The following is a 16,173-nucleotide window of genomic DNA, read 5'->3' on the forward strand; positions in this document are numbered from 1 at the left end:
GTGAGGGTATTTGTCACCCAAATATACGAAAAAGCGCCAGAAGAGCATAACGGAGAGATCGATATCGGTCATTGAATGGTGAAGTGGCATCAAACTGAAAGTTTTAAGGGGCACACAAGTGGAAAGGAGGGTCCAAAAACTAAATCAAATATTTAGAGAATATAAAAATTCAGCACATTTCCTTCTTCCTGACATTTTCACATATTTTCTCTGCAAAAGACAATTAAACACGAAAATATATTCTTCAAAACCAAAAACGTGTTTGTAATCTTGAAAATTTCGAGGAAAAACTCCCAAAAATACCTTTCTTTCCACCTGTTGCAGAGATCTTTGACTTTACTCGTGATACTCAAGAGGTGATTAGAATTTATCTTATCAGTGTGTGTGTTAAAAACAATTTAGGGGGGTGATAAAAGTTGTCATTGACCTTTTCACTGGAATAAATTCCCACCCAAAATATCTCGTAATTTTTGCTTCCCTGTATGAGATAAGCTGTGTTTTAATTGATGTTGAGAGAGGAAAAAAAAAGATAGTATATTGTTGAGAAAATTCATGCATGATTGAAAGGAAAATATAGAGTTTGTCTTATCACCTCTGCGACATTTCCATGCTGTATGTTCTTGGGAGGAGAATAATAAAAAGAAACTCTAAAATTGTAATGTGCCACATATTGACGATAGATAAGAAAAAGCATGTTAGCGGCCACTATGAAAATTGTCCGTTTTTCTTTGTTCTCCCTCATACCCGGGAGTTGAATAACATTTTAGTGGAAATGGTGCTAGTGCAATCACAACGGCATATTTATTGCCACGTTTTTAGTGCGAAAATGTGATTTTGTTGTAAGAAAAATCCAGTAATTAACCTATTTTTTCCCACATATAATCCTATAATTTTCCTTCTTTTTTTAAAGTTATTCTTCCAAGAAAGAGGACACTAATTAAGTCAGTTCTTGACATTTTGAAATCTTCATTTTGGCATTTTCAATCTTTGAAATTACTTCTAAAAAATTAAGAAAACTCACCAATAATTAATTTTAACTAATCAAAAGAAGCAGCAAAAGATCCAATAATTCTTCGCAAAGATTTTCCAATATTTTGCTGCAAAACTATAAAATTAAAATCATGCATAGAAAATCAAATGCGTTTCAATCACCACCCTGAGAAAGAAAACTATTATTTCAAAGATTTTATGCGAAACCTCCAACGGCAAAAGCTACACAAAATAAGAAATGTGTGACGAAGAGAGGAAGAAGAGGCTTTTTTTCCTTTCTACCCACCTTTCTTGCAACTTCTCTGATGTTTTTTTTTTCTTTTTTCATTGTACAATTTATCGGCAGTTTGTAATTTTCGCAAAAGAGGTTGCGCGAGAAGGTGAAATAAAAGAAAGATGAAAATTATGGAGCTGTTGCTCCTTTCGGCCGAAATGGCCATCATTTGTGTGAATGTGCTGTAAAATATTGCCACAAGTATCGATTTCCAATTATTAGCACACACAGAAGAAGAAAGATCCATCCTTTTTCACCTTCTACCCGTCACCGTCGACCAATTGTGGGATTTTTGCTAATATTATGCAAATTGCCCCATTCGTATGTGCGGTTTAGGGAGCAAGACGAACCCATCAAGAGGAACCCGCACCACCGCATCAGTGATACCCTCTACACGCATAGACAGGTATTATGTTTGTTTGTTTGTTCCGGTGTTAACTCTTATAGACTCATTGGCAGTTGCTGTCAGGAAAAGATATGAGTCTGAAGGTTTATTGAAAAAAAATTAGCAAATTGTAGTCAATATTTAAGATGTTCTCATATTTTTCATGAATAACTTAGCAAAATTTTCCAAATATAATCAAATAAGATTTTTATTCTTTAATAAATACTTTTTTTTTTCTAAAATTGCATTTCCCATCTATTCCCAACTAATTAAAAGAACAGTTAAAACTTAAAGTTAAAGAAAAAACTCGCGTGCTGCTGGCACGTCTTGGTATGATGCAGAAGTCAGTGACCACACGCACGAGGAAGATAGGTACGACAAAGAAGTTTCCTCTTCTTCCATCAAAAGCACGGTGTATTTGTCATGAGTGTTGCGAACATGTAAAAAAGACATCATTTACGATTACATATTTCACTGCACTCTCCCATTTTGCAGTACAACCGCCACTCATTGAGGCTTTAATTGCACAAGTTTTGTTGTGAACTCCTCTGGCATGTCGTTTTCAATTCAACTCACAAACCAAACCGGCTTCTTTGGGGCCCCATAATGCTGCGCAACACTAATGTGGATTTTCTTTTATATACACCACCATAGCATAGCAAAGAAGTATATTCGGAAATGCTGAGCGGAAATTAGACATTATTCTAGCCGGCTTTTTTCTTCTATACCTACCAAACGAAAACCATCCCCTTGCATGTGTGAACCCCTATGGGCACACACTATTTAGGGATAAAAAAAGGACCTCCCAGTTCGTGATGACAAAATAGCTTGCAGGAATCACCCTCTCTCATCAAATTCGCAATATCCTTCTAATCAATTTCTCTTTGTTGCCTCTACTATATCTCATTGTATGGGGTTTCGTGTTGCTTTTCATCCTTGGAGATAGCTAAGGAGACATAGAGGAGGAGGTGGAAAGCCTAAAGGAACAGAGTGGATCACAAAGCTAAGGAGGAAGTTGGTAAAAAAAAACGAATAATCAGGAAATCAACAATAAATGCAACATTCTACTACTTTAGGACTCTAGCTAACTAACAAAGAATACACAATTTATGTTGTAAGAAGTCATAGAGAGATTGCCAAAAAATCATCCTGATTGATCCTGACAGTACTGAGATGACTGAGATAGTCTTGATTGGTCAATTGGGGGAAAAACTACTAAAATATCAGACACATAACAAGCAAACAACTATTTCTTGCAATTAAATTAAATTGTAACTATAGTAAAATATTCTTTCATCCATAAAAGCAATGAAATTCAAATTCTCCAAACGTGCGGAGATTTGTACAAAAAGGGCCCAGACAGTAGTACGAAGAAACAAAGCTGGGGTGTTAATTGTGTTAAGCTCACGTTTGAACTTAATTCACGCGTCAGGGATTTATTTACTTGAAAAATCCGTTTGTAGATTCATCTCTTGTCTTGTGGTCATTGTCCTCCGGCCAGTCTGAGGGCTTTTTTCTCGCTCTCTCACAACATCTACATAATTCCATTCCCCGTGGGCGCTTTTTTTCTACCACCATAGCATCCCCTGAAAAAGTAATGCTGGACAATTTTGTGGCATGTCTCGTTTTTTTTTTCTCTCTTTCATGTGTGCTCAATTTGGGGGCTTCTAAATGCGAGGAATGAAGCAATGAAGCGAATATACGCAATCATTTTCTCCATGCAAGTCCCGGTGGTAAAAAAAAGTTCCCTCTTCAGTGAATTGAAAGAGGGCGGATAGGCCCCAATACACACACAATACAATCAATTTCAGGAAATCAATGTGAACGCATTTCGAGTGCGCCCCCTTCTTCAGGCGCCGTGTCTTTCGTGACCTGACGGAAGGACTTGGGCTATCGTCAAAAAATCACCCTCACAGCACATCGGCAGAATTCCCCGACAATGATGGAGAAAAGAGGAGTTTGATGGTGGAAAAAAAAGACGAACTGTGGAACCACCAACAGAAAACGGTTGAATGATTTATTGCGCGGATGAGTTGCTTTTAATTCTCGGATACCCTTCAAAAAGTGCTTGGATACCTTCCCAGGAAGGGATGATCGAACCATATAGGTGAACTCTGGCAGAAATGATGAGCACTAAAGACGAATTCTTTGGTATGAGGTTGTATGCTTTAAAAAAAATCTCCACACACTGGATGGTAATCTCTAAAACAACACGGAGCTATTTGATGAATCATTAATCACAAATCCACCATTCCTCTGTGGCTATATTTGTGCACTTGAACCGGAAAGAATTTATAAGCTGCACCGGGGAGATGCTCCTCCTCATACAAATGAAAAAAAAAAAAACTCCCTGAGGAAGTCACAAAAAATACGTGAGTTTTTGGAGTGAAAAATGCGCCTGGGGATTTTTTTTGGGGGATGGTATGTTAGTTTCTGAATAGCAAAAGGGATGCGTCTGGTGCTGCGGAAATCACGAGGCATTTCAATGGGATTACTGGTGATAAATTGACCAACTTTATTTATTTTTCCGCTGTCCGTGGCAAGTGCAAAAAAAATCCCCGAAACATTTTCACCCCCATATACAGGTTAAAGCGATTGGTTGTTTTAATCAAATCAAAGACTTTGTGTTGATTTATCAACCCTCCTCCGCCAGAAAACATCCTATCAGCGGAATTCTAGTGAAAGTGTTGTGGATATGGAATACTGTAATTTACAATAATGCTATAAACATTCTTGTAATTTGATTCCAATTAACGTGAAAGGTGAAAAAGAGCTGGAAATTCAACATAGAGAAGTTTTCATACAAATATCTTTTAGGTTGAGATAATTTTCAAAAACTACGAGAGTTCGGAAGGGCATTCCGGCATAGTCTAATGATTTTTGCCTCCCCAAAAAATCCCTTTAAAGCTGATATATTCAATCCCCAGCAATCTACATGTCCCAGACAAAGGAAAACTTGACGGGAAGCAAGGAAAAGTCATGGAGAAAAATCATGTACAGCGAAGGCTCTTATCGTTTTCTTCCTCGCCCCATTCCGTGAGGGGAGGATCATTTTTCTTCTGGAGGGAGGATTTTTTTCTTTACATTACAGGGAGCTCCATTTTGTGGAATCCAACGTCGAAGAAAAGGATAATTATTTCACCCCTTAAATTTAACTTTCAATGGAAAATCCCGTGGCGATGGAAGAAGAGGCAAAAAAATTCAAATTTGGATATAAAGTGAATTCCATTTCAAATAAACCTCTCTTTCTCCCATGTCTACCAACGAGAAATTCTTCAGCTTCAGCAACTTTTTCTCCACTATGCTTTTCGTCACCGTGTACATACGCAACCATATCGGGGGGTATGAGGTTCAAGAGGGAATGCGGGGTCAAGCGTGATTGCACTTTGCAGACTTTTGTTGGTATGAAGAGTTGGCCTCTCTTAAGGGGGCGCGCGAGGAGCAGAGACGAGAACAGGGGGAGCTTGGGTGGAATCTCTGTGTGGAGATGGTCACAAGTGTGGATTGCATTTGGAAAATGTAAGAATAAGAATAGGAGAGTCCCGTTACACCTTCGTGCCTTCACACAAGAGTTGCATCCAAAGAATCACCAGCGGATAAAGAAGTCGATGTGGGGGCAAAAAACGACGATGTTGAGGCGAGACAGTGCCGGATGGTGTTGTGGGGAGGAGGAAGAGTGAGTCAAGAAGATGGAGTGCCGAGAACATCTGAGGATAATTCCATGAGATCATTCTTCGTTGCCTCGCACCATCTCATCGCAGCCAGTGCCCCATGAAATTGAAGTGGATTGCTCTGGAACACCTTCAAAACTCTAAAGCTTCTTCTGCACCCCCGTCCTTCTTCGCCTCCATGGCGCATCAATTCAATGTGCCCTCCTCCCCCGCATGTCTCCTAAAACGCACTTTTGTTACTCATTTTATCGTAGTTTGTTTATCTCCTTGTGCTGTAATCACAGCATCTTCCACAACATCCATAAGAGAAAGCAACAACAATGTGCCCCGAAAGAGCAGCAGGGAACCTCCAGCCGACAATTGGGATGAGGGAAGCCATGTCGAAGACCGCCATGAACAAATATTTAATCTTGGCAACCATCAAAATAGAGTGAGAGAGGGATTATTAGTCCCAAAAAATGCCCAAAGGCAATCATCTCCGGTGAGCTCCACCATATCGACTTTTTTTTCATCCTCCCAAAAATTTTTCCTAAACGCAATTTTTCTTTCATTCCCAAAACTCTCTCTCTCGGCATCCTCCTATTTACGCATTCAACAGAGGTGGTCCACTTAATTCCATTTCCCTGGGAATTTTATTCCCTCCGCGAAAGCTTCTGTGTGGAAAGATAAAAGAAAGTCGCGAAAAAACGCCCTCTTCGCATCCCCAAAAATTCCCTCTTGCGCATAAATTTCCCGGGAAAATTTTCTTGCATTTACCAACAGATTGTGGGGGGTGAGGTATGGCTAAGTAATGGACTGAAAACACTTAAGGTCCTCCGGGGGCAATGGGGGAGCAGTGCTGTGAAAAATTGCAAAACCTTTTAAGAAGGATAAAAAAAAGGTCACAATAGGACAAATTTTCTGTTCTACAATAGGAAGAAAATTGCGGTGAAAATCCATTTCAATGCCATTCTTTTTGCTACCTTATTTTCATCTAATAAATTGAGGGAATTAATTTAGGAAGAAGCTCCTAAAATTAGGAAAAGAAGTATTTCGAATAAAATAAAATTATGAAGAATTTAAATCCAAAAATCAATGAAAAGCAATATTGCTCCACCAAAAGAGATGCTTCAGCGTGCGCAACGAGTACATAGCGCGAGAAGAATAATTAACATTAGAATGAAGCATAGGAAATAGAAAAAGAAATTCCATTCACTGTGAAAAATTACCCACAAACACATTCACGCAGTTTGGAGCTTCCAAAAAAAAACGAATGTGAATTTATCGAAATTTCTGTGACCGTGACTGTGAAACGCGACATACATAGTGCGTACATGAAGGAAACAATGTGGAATGCAAGACAGAGCAACAAAACGTGTGTTAATTTTGACGAATGGGGAAATTATAGGCGAAAAAATTGGCACAGTGACGATGACCTTTTTCACTTTCATTGTTGAGCGCGCGAAAAAAAAGCGAATCAACGACACGCATTTTTGGCGGTGAGAGCAAAAGGCGCGCGCGAGTTTTGTCCGAAATTCAATTATGCAATGGCGTTTTTTGGCAAGAGAGTGCTTGCCCCGCACTCGGAGGTGCTCGAAATATATGTAGCAGTATTGCACAATACCCATGGTGAGATTGTGCGAAGTGCAAGGTTATGAGGTACAATCTTGGTCACGGTGTGGCCCCAAAAATAATATTTCACGACCGGTGTTGTGCACTCAATGGCGCCTTAGTGGGTAGAGTAAAAGGTATAATGTCAAGGGAAGACGTATATACATATATGTATATGAGGTGGTTCACCGTGTAACAGAGAAGCATAAAACAATCAGGAAATTGATGTAATTTCATTTAGTGCGCGCAAGGTGAAGGTGAAGTAACAGTTTCTCCATTGGATTGGATACTCTTCTTGATGGAGGGTACAAGAGAACAACCATATGAACGCAAACTAAGAGTCATCAAAGGGCTATCAACTCGATGAAATCCAATCTCATCGAGAAAACTTCTCACACATTTCATTCCCGCCAAACTTTTTTCATTCTTCTTTTTGGTTTTCTTTTTTCGTTAGTTGTGCACTTGAGAACGACTAAGTTTGCTAAGGTGGTGCCACACAGCGAGGATTCTCTCAGCCTGACTGTTGGTACCATAATTGATGACGATTGTTCCCAACCAGACCCCTCAGAGGAAATGCTAGGAGGATCCCGTCTTGTTCTGGGACGTGTGAAATCTCCTGGCGTGAATGGGAATCAATTCGAAACCAGTTGCAGTTTTTGAGATATACTTACTAAAAAAAAATCCCTCACGCTCACACACACGTTTTCATCCCCCTTATGAAAAGTTTGCTATTCGTTCCCTAATTTAGAAGCTAACATGGAAGGAAGAGAGAAATATTTTTTTGTAAAGAGTGCGAATGAAATGAATGAATGTCCTTTTTTATGCTTTTATTGAAAATTTGATTAATATTGATTTAACTTTTTTAGACAGATTTCTTGTGATTGATTATGAATGGGTTCTGATGAAGGCAATGAATTAAATCGAAACTTCAGAGACCCGTTAAACTGATTTTTTAGAACTCGCTTTTTTAGCTAGAAAAGAAATCCAATTACTTAACTAATAAAATTAATAAATTACAAAATTATTCTTTTTATTGTTTCTACTGAAAGTATTTAACTTATTTTAGTGTTGTTTAAGAACAAAGATCCTTCCAATTAGCCCCACAGATTCTCAAATTAGTCTCTGGAGAAATATAATTTCTAAAAAAGAAATCCTCCAAAGCTTAAACAAAAAATATAATTCCTAAAAGATTCCCTCGCGATGAAACTTCTTTCATCCCCCAAAAAACTCAATATAATACACAGGTCCTGATAAAAATTTTCCCATTATTCGGCCAAGAGTGAAAGTGACGTATCATCAGGCTTAGGATTCGATGGTTTTTCCTCTCAATGGATGGGCTGACTATAGAGTTGGTAAAGAGAGAGGATCCCGGCAACCCTCTGTGGTGTGTTTTACCCCGAAATACGCACACAAAGGACTCACAGAAATTATTTTTGTATCCTGCTGCGTCAATCGCCGCCAGTTTCTGGCCAAGGGGCTCCGAATTTCCAGTCAGTGTGTGGGAATCGGAGTGTATAGTAATATAAAATGTGACAAACTATTGCTCATACAGAGGGGATGATTGCAATGGCAACATCAATAATGGTGTTTTGAGAATTATTTTTGGGGGAGGAAAATGCATTTCTTCTTTCCTATATAATGTTCAATGTGAAGAAACCCGCAATGAATACGCGAAAGAAGTGGTAGGCTTAGTGCAAGATCCCAAGTCCAATTTATGTGTCTAATTGCAAGATCACTCCATGCGAAGAGTTGCAATAAATTTATATGAATTTATTGCAATGGAGGGAAGAACTTGCTAATTAATATTTTGTGGCACATTACACTGTGGAAATTCACAATGTTCACCATCGAGGATGAATTGTAAATAATCCTCTTCTCACATCTATATAAATTTTCCAACATTGTACAACACACATAAGGCTGGGGAAAAGGTTACAGAGAGAGGGTTGAAAGTTAACTTGATGGGAAGTGAGGAAAATTATCTACTACGTTCGTTTTATTTAACAATTTAATGTGTTTAAAACGAACTTGTCTACTTGTACAGTCGTGATCGTGCAGTAGGACCGTCGTCAAAAAAAGTTCTCCGCGGTAAAACGGCTGCAGAATGAGGAATTTCGCCTTCGCAGTGGGACAATTAGTACTATTGGAAAGGTAGGATACCAATTGTCCTACTACGAAGGCAAAATTCCTCATTTTGAAGCCGTTTTACCGCGGAGAAGTTTTTTTGACGACGGTCCTACTGCACGATCACGACTGTACAATGTACGTGTTTCATACGACGTTTTATTAGACGTTTTTAAATTTTTTACTAACTGCTATTATATAGTCCCGTTTATAAATTTCTTGTTAATCTCAAATGAGGAGTTTTCGCTTTAAGATTAAAATAGTTTAATGGTGTTATTAATTTTTTTTTTCTAATTTACTTCTAAAGAATTCAAAATGTGACATTTCTTGTCTAAAGTTCATTTAGACGTAAAAAATCTTTTTGTAACAATTATTTGTAATCTTCAAATAATCATTAAAAGAATAAAACATTAATCTACATTTCAACGAGCTTGTCTAAACAAAGAATAATTTTGACAGCTGTCGTCTAAAATGTACATTTCGTCTAAAATTTTAATAATTTGTGTTTTAAATGCTTTTATTTCAAAGCAACATTTTTTCTAAATACAAATCTCGTCTAAATTCATATTTTCTCTTTAAGATATGAAAAACAAATCTGTTTAACAGCGGGTACTCACCAAATAACTTCATGCTTTACACCATCAATTTAATTTCAATGTATTTTGAGTTTTTTGCTGTTAACACAAGACATCATGAACTCTATCATTCATTTTTTACACAAAACACAGACGTGTGAAGTAAAAAGTGATAAATGGTGACATGCAGCGATTGAACAGTGAGATTTAACTCGGTATGTTTTTGCCCCAATGAGAAACTTCTTTTTTTTTCCTTTATAGCGAAATTGCTTTCCCAGATTTGCCATTAAGTTGGTGGGGTTGCTTCTTTCTCCCTTTGCCAACACACACACGATATATAATTTGGAAGAATGTGTCCTCCTGGGTGCAGGAAAAAAATCATAATCTCACCCCTAAATCTCTGCACAGAGACCTTTTAAATCTCCAACAAAGCTTAAGAGTCTCCAGGAGAGACGGCATCTCGAGAGGAGGAATAAAAAAAAAACTCTAGCTCCCAGCTTCTTCATCTTCTTGCTCAAGCAGCACTCGTGGTATAAATTTCAAGTTGGTTCCCAGTTCCGAGGTATGTTGTTATGCTGTAGTATGTATGTATGTATATGCTGAAGAGGCGCAGGAGGAGAGAAAGAAAGAAATAAAAAAGAAGAAGAGAGAACCCACCAAAAGGAGAATCATGTGAGAATGGAAGAATTAGGAGACTGCACCTCGTTCCCACTCATTTCCACACACGCAGCTCCCGAGGCGCTCCTCTCGCTCGCGCGTACTCCTCTTGCAAGTGGGGGCCCATGGAGAGTTAAATACACCGAACGGTGGGGCCCCGCGGTGCCGAGGGGTTGCCCACCAATTTGAATTGAATGACGAGCCGGGTGTCTCCTTCACTCTCACCCAATTCCCCGGCCCAATGAGAGTGAGATGGTGGGCTGTGAATGCGGTCGAAACATCGTGTTTTGCCTCGGTTGGTGGTGTTGAGTGCAATGCACCCAGAAAAAAGACTCACACTCCGGATCCGCAGCACACACACATCCCCGTGCACTCGGGTGCTCCACCTAATGAAACCCGAAAAAAAGACCCACTAAAAAGCTCCATCATCATTTTGAGGCTCTCTTCTGTGTGCTTTTATGTTGTATTATGCCCCATTCCGTGCACACTCCACGTCCACAAATTCCACCGATGGAGTCACATCCTGTTCCAGAGATTCACTGCCCAGATATTCAAAGGTTTTTCTTTTTTTTTTAACGATGCTAGCGTTCTTCTAAAAATTGTTTTAAGATTTTTCTTTCTTTTAGAATTTTCAACTCTTCACGATGTGATAAAATTTATGTTAAAAAAGTTTTGATTGTCATTTAGTTTGTTATTGTAGAAAAAGTAGGAAGTCTTTATATAATCTTCTTCTAATTGACGTAGATATTGAAACTTTTCTTTAAAAAAAAATCAAAGCGTTGCTAGTTTATTTGACATTTGGAAATGACGTAACTTTGACAGATATTGATAAATGTCAACGTTATCTAAATTTCAAATTGATATTCTAAACATGTTTAGTATAAATCTCATTCGATCCTAAAGCGATGATTGATTAGACAATTTGGAGATTAAATCCAGACTCAGGAATGCTTAGTTGACGATATTAGATTACCAATCGATTGCCCCTTTTGCATTCATGCGGAAAGGTCCAAGAGTAAATAGAATGGACAAAGATCCCGATAAAAAAGAAAAGAAACCTCTAACTAGTCGTTGTGACTATCTCCTGACGTACCAAAGATCAACACCAGAGGGAGATGGCAATTGTCAATCGTCGCATCCCGCGTGCGCGATCCAACATGCCGCTCGGAAAGAATAAATAAACCACGAGGGGATTGTCAATACAATAAATGGGATACCGTATCAATCTACCCAGCAACTGAAAATTGGTTCCACCATGGTGGTTTTTTTCTCGCTCCCATCCACCCTCTGATTTTTTTGGAGCAAAAAAAAGCCCAATATTTCACTCTCAGGCACACCTTTAGCCCCTTTTTCTGTGTACTCAAATCCTCAAACATGAAAAACCCCTTTGCGCATATTTGTATTGTCTGCCTTAAATGTACACAAATATATCTCTCCCTCAGCTACATACAGCATGTACATAATTCAGCATATATATTTATGTAACGAAGAAATATAATACAAACACTCTCCATTTATTTTTCCATCTTATATATTCTTCTTTTTTCCGCCTATTTACTGTAAACACAATATTCTCTCTCCTCTTCGCTTCTCTCGCATCTCTTTGCTCATCCCAAAATGCATCTTCACCTCTCTTGCACATGCACGCATTTTTTCTACAAAAAAATACCTCTTGTCAAAGTGACAGCTGTCCTTGTCGCACGCATGTCAAAAAGGAACATGTGTCAAAAGAGGCAATGTCAAAAAAAAAATGAATTAGAAACCAGAAGGAAGACATTCTGCCTCTATTTGCGGATAAAGTCTATGTATGGTTCAACATTAATTTTAGTCGTCTTATCGGTACAAATGATGATTCTCCTTTTAGATTAGAAGACGATCCCATGGTGACCTCTAAGTGGCCCCAATTTCAAACTTCCCAACACACACCCTTTTCCTCATAACTAATATACCCAATTACTCAACGCACAATTATTTCCCATACGCACATCAAATTTAATTCCCATCGACAGCCCCCATTTTGCCCATAAACTTGTCAAGTGTACGATAAAATTCCCGATACTCCTTCTCCCGCCTTTATCACTAAAACTCGGGCAAAAAAAAAAGCTTACGAAACGATACCAGACGGAAGATTGTAGTGTACGCCACTTTTTTTTCCTGGGAAGACTGTATCGGAAAAAAGGGCACCATAAACTCAAATATAATTTGCTGATAAGTAATCGAATATATCATATGACGAAGTCACATTATGTGCATGCTACCAAAAAAAAGCTTTACAAAGCTAAACTTACTCACAGTTTTTTGAGAAAAACCAGATGCCGATTAATGGAGAAATTGAATGAAAAATTCAATATCTTGAGTCATGTTTACTAAATCTTGGCAATTCATTCAGAAAAAATCCAAATAAACTGCCTACTCATTTGTTTTTTCTAGCTACTGAAGAAGGGGGTGGATTTTTAACATATATAAAAACAATTTAATAAGAAATTTCTCATAAATTTCTTGATTATTCCTTTAAAGGTTTAGGGTTTAGAGGTCTCGAACTTAGATCTGTGGAGAAAAGGCTGCTTCTTAAAAAACTTAGAATATAATTTATAGATCTTTGACAATATATAATTAAAATTAAACTGCTAGGACTTACTATCCAGGTTATAATTAAAGAAATTATACAGATTTTGCATGGAAATTGATTACACACCGAAAGAAAAAATCACCAGAATTAGAGAAATTTTTACTCTCACTCAGAGAGTAGCCCCAGTGGACTGTGTGTCTCTAGAATGGGTACACAAAGTCACTAAATCTGTGGTTGTTTGATAGCAATGAATTAGCAAATAAACTGATTTAACCACTCGTATTTGACTAAAAAGTGCAATAATCGCAAGAAAGTTTATTGTTTATAACCTAAACATAACAAAGAATAAGCAAAATGACAGAAAAACCCGAATTATGACATTGTGACAATCGGATTTAGTGGCTCATGTGTCTCTATATTGGGGAATCAAGTCTACTACTTTAGCGACGAGCCCCAGTAAACAACGATTCTCTAAACCTCTAGCAATTTTTTTTTCGGTGCAGATTCACGTAAAACTTGGTTTTGTGATACAATCAGTTACTAACTAATACCAAGTATTAAATTATGACGTTTAATAACAAAACGTATAAAGACTAGCCTACACACTAAAATAACTTCAACGTAATTAATCTTATCTTTCAATCAAGTCTAGTCTAATCTCATACTCATTATCGTCAACTTCTTATTAAGCTTAACAATTATTTCGAATCTTTTTTTTTCTGCTGCATTTCCTTTTATGATTCTCTGAAGAATTCTTCTTTGACTCATTTCAGCATGTCCATAGTGGCCTGTTCCAAAATCACTTGACCTTCTTGCAGCAATTAACTTTGAAGGAAAGTTTTTCATAACATGGAGAAATTTCTATATCTTTCATATGGCCCTCATTTTTCTGGGAACAGCGTCAAGGTTTAACATCGTTCCCGGGGTTATTGTAGGGGACAGATAACTGGGCGATATAGGTGCCTCTCATGAATTTGCATAGAAGAAGAATTTCTCTGAAAATTCTTTTGGGTGAGAACCCGGGGCTCGGAAGGTCGACGATTTCTTTATGACAATGCCCATCATCTCAGACACTATATGTGGCTTTTTGAACATTTGCTTGCGAGCAGGATGGGTGCTCCCATTGGTAGCTGAAGGTGAGAGTGAGATGCACGGAGCTCGAGCATATTTCCTAGGAATAATTTCAAGCTGGTTTGTCTGGTTTTATGCTTTCCTCCTCTCTCACACTCTCCCGGGGAATCCGAATACATGAGCTGTCCTGATCGCAGAGGGACTGTTCTGGGACACAGGAAAAAACGCCCCATTTTGGAGCCCTCTGTCCGCATCGATAAATGTCGCCCCGGGGGCCCCCCTTTGTTGCCACCACAGTCTCGTATATCTTATCAAATTAATGGCACAAAAATGGGCAAGTCTCATCTACGCACACAGCCACGACGGAGACCCTGCCACCAAATTGCCCCGTCTGCCGAACGAATGAGGAGATCAAAGGAGAAAATGGTGAATACACCTTTTTTTTTCTCCTCTTGCGCTGCGGATCCATCCCTCATCGGCTTTCGTACCACGAATTCGGGCTGCTGCTGCATCGAATTCGGGCAATTTGAGGTGGATGAAGAGTAAAAGAGGATGATCCAACACACATCGAAGAAGTTGTGCATTGTTTGAGGCTCCATCCTCGTTACTCTTTTTGAGAGTCTTCTTCTCCATCCAGGTATACACGAGAGTGAGAGCCCAAGAAGAGACAATGGCACCAGTTTCTTACACACTAAGAGGATGCTTTTTCGAAGCTTTGCACAAACTTCACCTCCACAGATCTTTCTTAGATGTTCGAAACTTACCAAAAATTTTCTGCTAACACAGTCCGGGGAATTTTGCGACTCTTTTTTTTTTCTTAGAGATGTAGTTAAAGAATTTGGTTGTTGACATACCTGTCTGATGATTCTGAGGAATCATATCGATCGGCGCATCGTTTCTTACGGCATTCCTCACTTTCGGGATCAGCTCCAGGATCACTGGGTGGCAGCAGTGCACCCGCCGTTGAAGTGGACGGACCCCCGAGGTTTTTCCTCACAATCCCACTGGCACTTCCGGGCACAGCTGGGGGAGCAAGGAGCCTCGGGGGTGGAGGCTTTAGGGCAGTCAATGGGGGTTGCGGGGGTTTCAGTACATCGCGCTGCATTGCCCCCAAATCACTTCCACCACAAATTCTAACGCTATTCGCGCTGCTGCGCTCCGTAGCACTCAATGCACAAGTCTCAGATTTGGACGCCCTACCATCATCGTCTAAACACACAACACTGTCTGCCATTTTGTCCACATAATCCGGAAAAGGTGCACACTGCGGCAGAATGTGGGGCCCCACGGCACACGCTTTGGTCCAATGGTGTCTTGGGCAGCGTTCACAGATGCAAAAACGACACACAATCGCTCACAAAATGATTGGTTACACAGTAGAAAAATTAATTTAAAAATGATACACACAACGGAAACGCAACGCGCGATGCGCTCGCGACGGCGGCAGCTCGTTGAATGGCGGTACAACTTCACTCTTCTTGCACGTTGTGTTCATTCCTTCTCGCTCTCGCATCAACAAATCAATATCATGCTGTCCATGTCGTCGAAGTACCATCGAAAACATTCTGCCGAATACAGCCGAAAGCTTTGACGAATGATGCAACGTTCACCTCAAAGGTTCACAATCCCTGAACTACTGGATTTGTTTCATTCACACCTCTATTGTCTGTCTCGTTCTAACAACTAGGTTTTTGTTATTTCTTTCATTTTCCGCCAATTTTCTTGGCCGAAGTGTTTTTTTTTATCATCAGCAGCGCACGACTCCCGAATGAACCACTTCGTGAAGTCGAAGAGTCGAAAAATATACGATTTAAGCAAAGGAGCCGTGGTTATCCCGAATTGCCGCCGGCTGAAAACTCCATCAAACTTTGCAGTGAAAAAGCGCGAAAAACTTTCCTGCGCGGGAAAAATATAGAACAAATAATGCAAAAAGTAGCGGCGTTGAAACATTTCTTTTGTTTGCTTAACCCTTTCGCGACCAACGTGAAACATAAAAACATGCGCTCTTTTATTACGATATTTATTCTATGAATGCTCTCAGATGATTTTTCTCAGTCAGAACGTCTTCTATGGCCTCTTTTGCGTGGAATTTGATGCTTTTCTTCACTGAAAAAACCATTGATTCATAAATAATTGAAAATATAAAATGTTTCACGTTTGGATCAGCGTGTAACCCAAAAATATGCGAAAGGTTAGGGGAGACCGGGGCTAATAAAGTCACTTAAGGGTTTGGAAAAAGTTAAAAATATCATATTTCCTAGCTAGAT

At 39.0% G+C, this 16,173-nt stretch overlaps 1 protein-coding gene across 2 annotated transcripts in view; it reads right to left on the reverse strand.

Annotated features, from left to right (window-relative positions):
* LOC129787075 (zinc finger protein jing homolog) overlaps positions 1–15,368 on the reverse strand; it is an 84,479-nt gene extending 69,111 nt beyond the window's left edge. The window contains exon 1 of one of the 2 annotated variants that reach the window (XR_008750188.1): positions 14,761–15,362. Coding sequence is in view for 1 of the 2 variants with exons in the window: in XM_055822384.1 (XP_055678359.1) it covers positions 14,761–15,140 (380 nt within the window). In the remaining variant the exon portion in view is untranslated. Of the gene's footprint in view, positions 1–14,760 lie in introns of both variants that reach the window. The other variant, XM_055822384.1, reaches the window with a different exon arrangement.
* Between the last annotated feature and the right edge of the window lie 805 nt (positions 15,369–16,173).

This window comes from Lutzomyia longipalpis, chromosome 1, assembly GCF_024334085.1.
Source record: "Lutzomyia longipalpis isolate SR_M1_2022 chromosome 1, ASM2433408v1".
In the NCBI taxonomy this organism is placed as follows: Eukaryota; Metazoa; Arthropoda; class Insecta; order Diptera; family Psychodidae; genus Lutzomyia; species Lutzomyia longipalpis.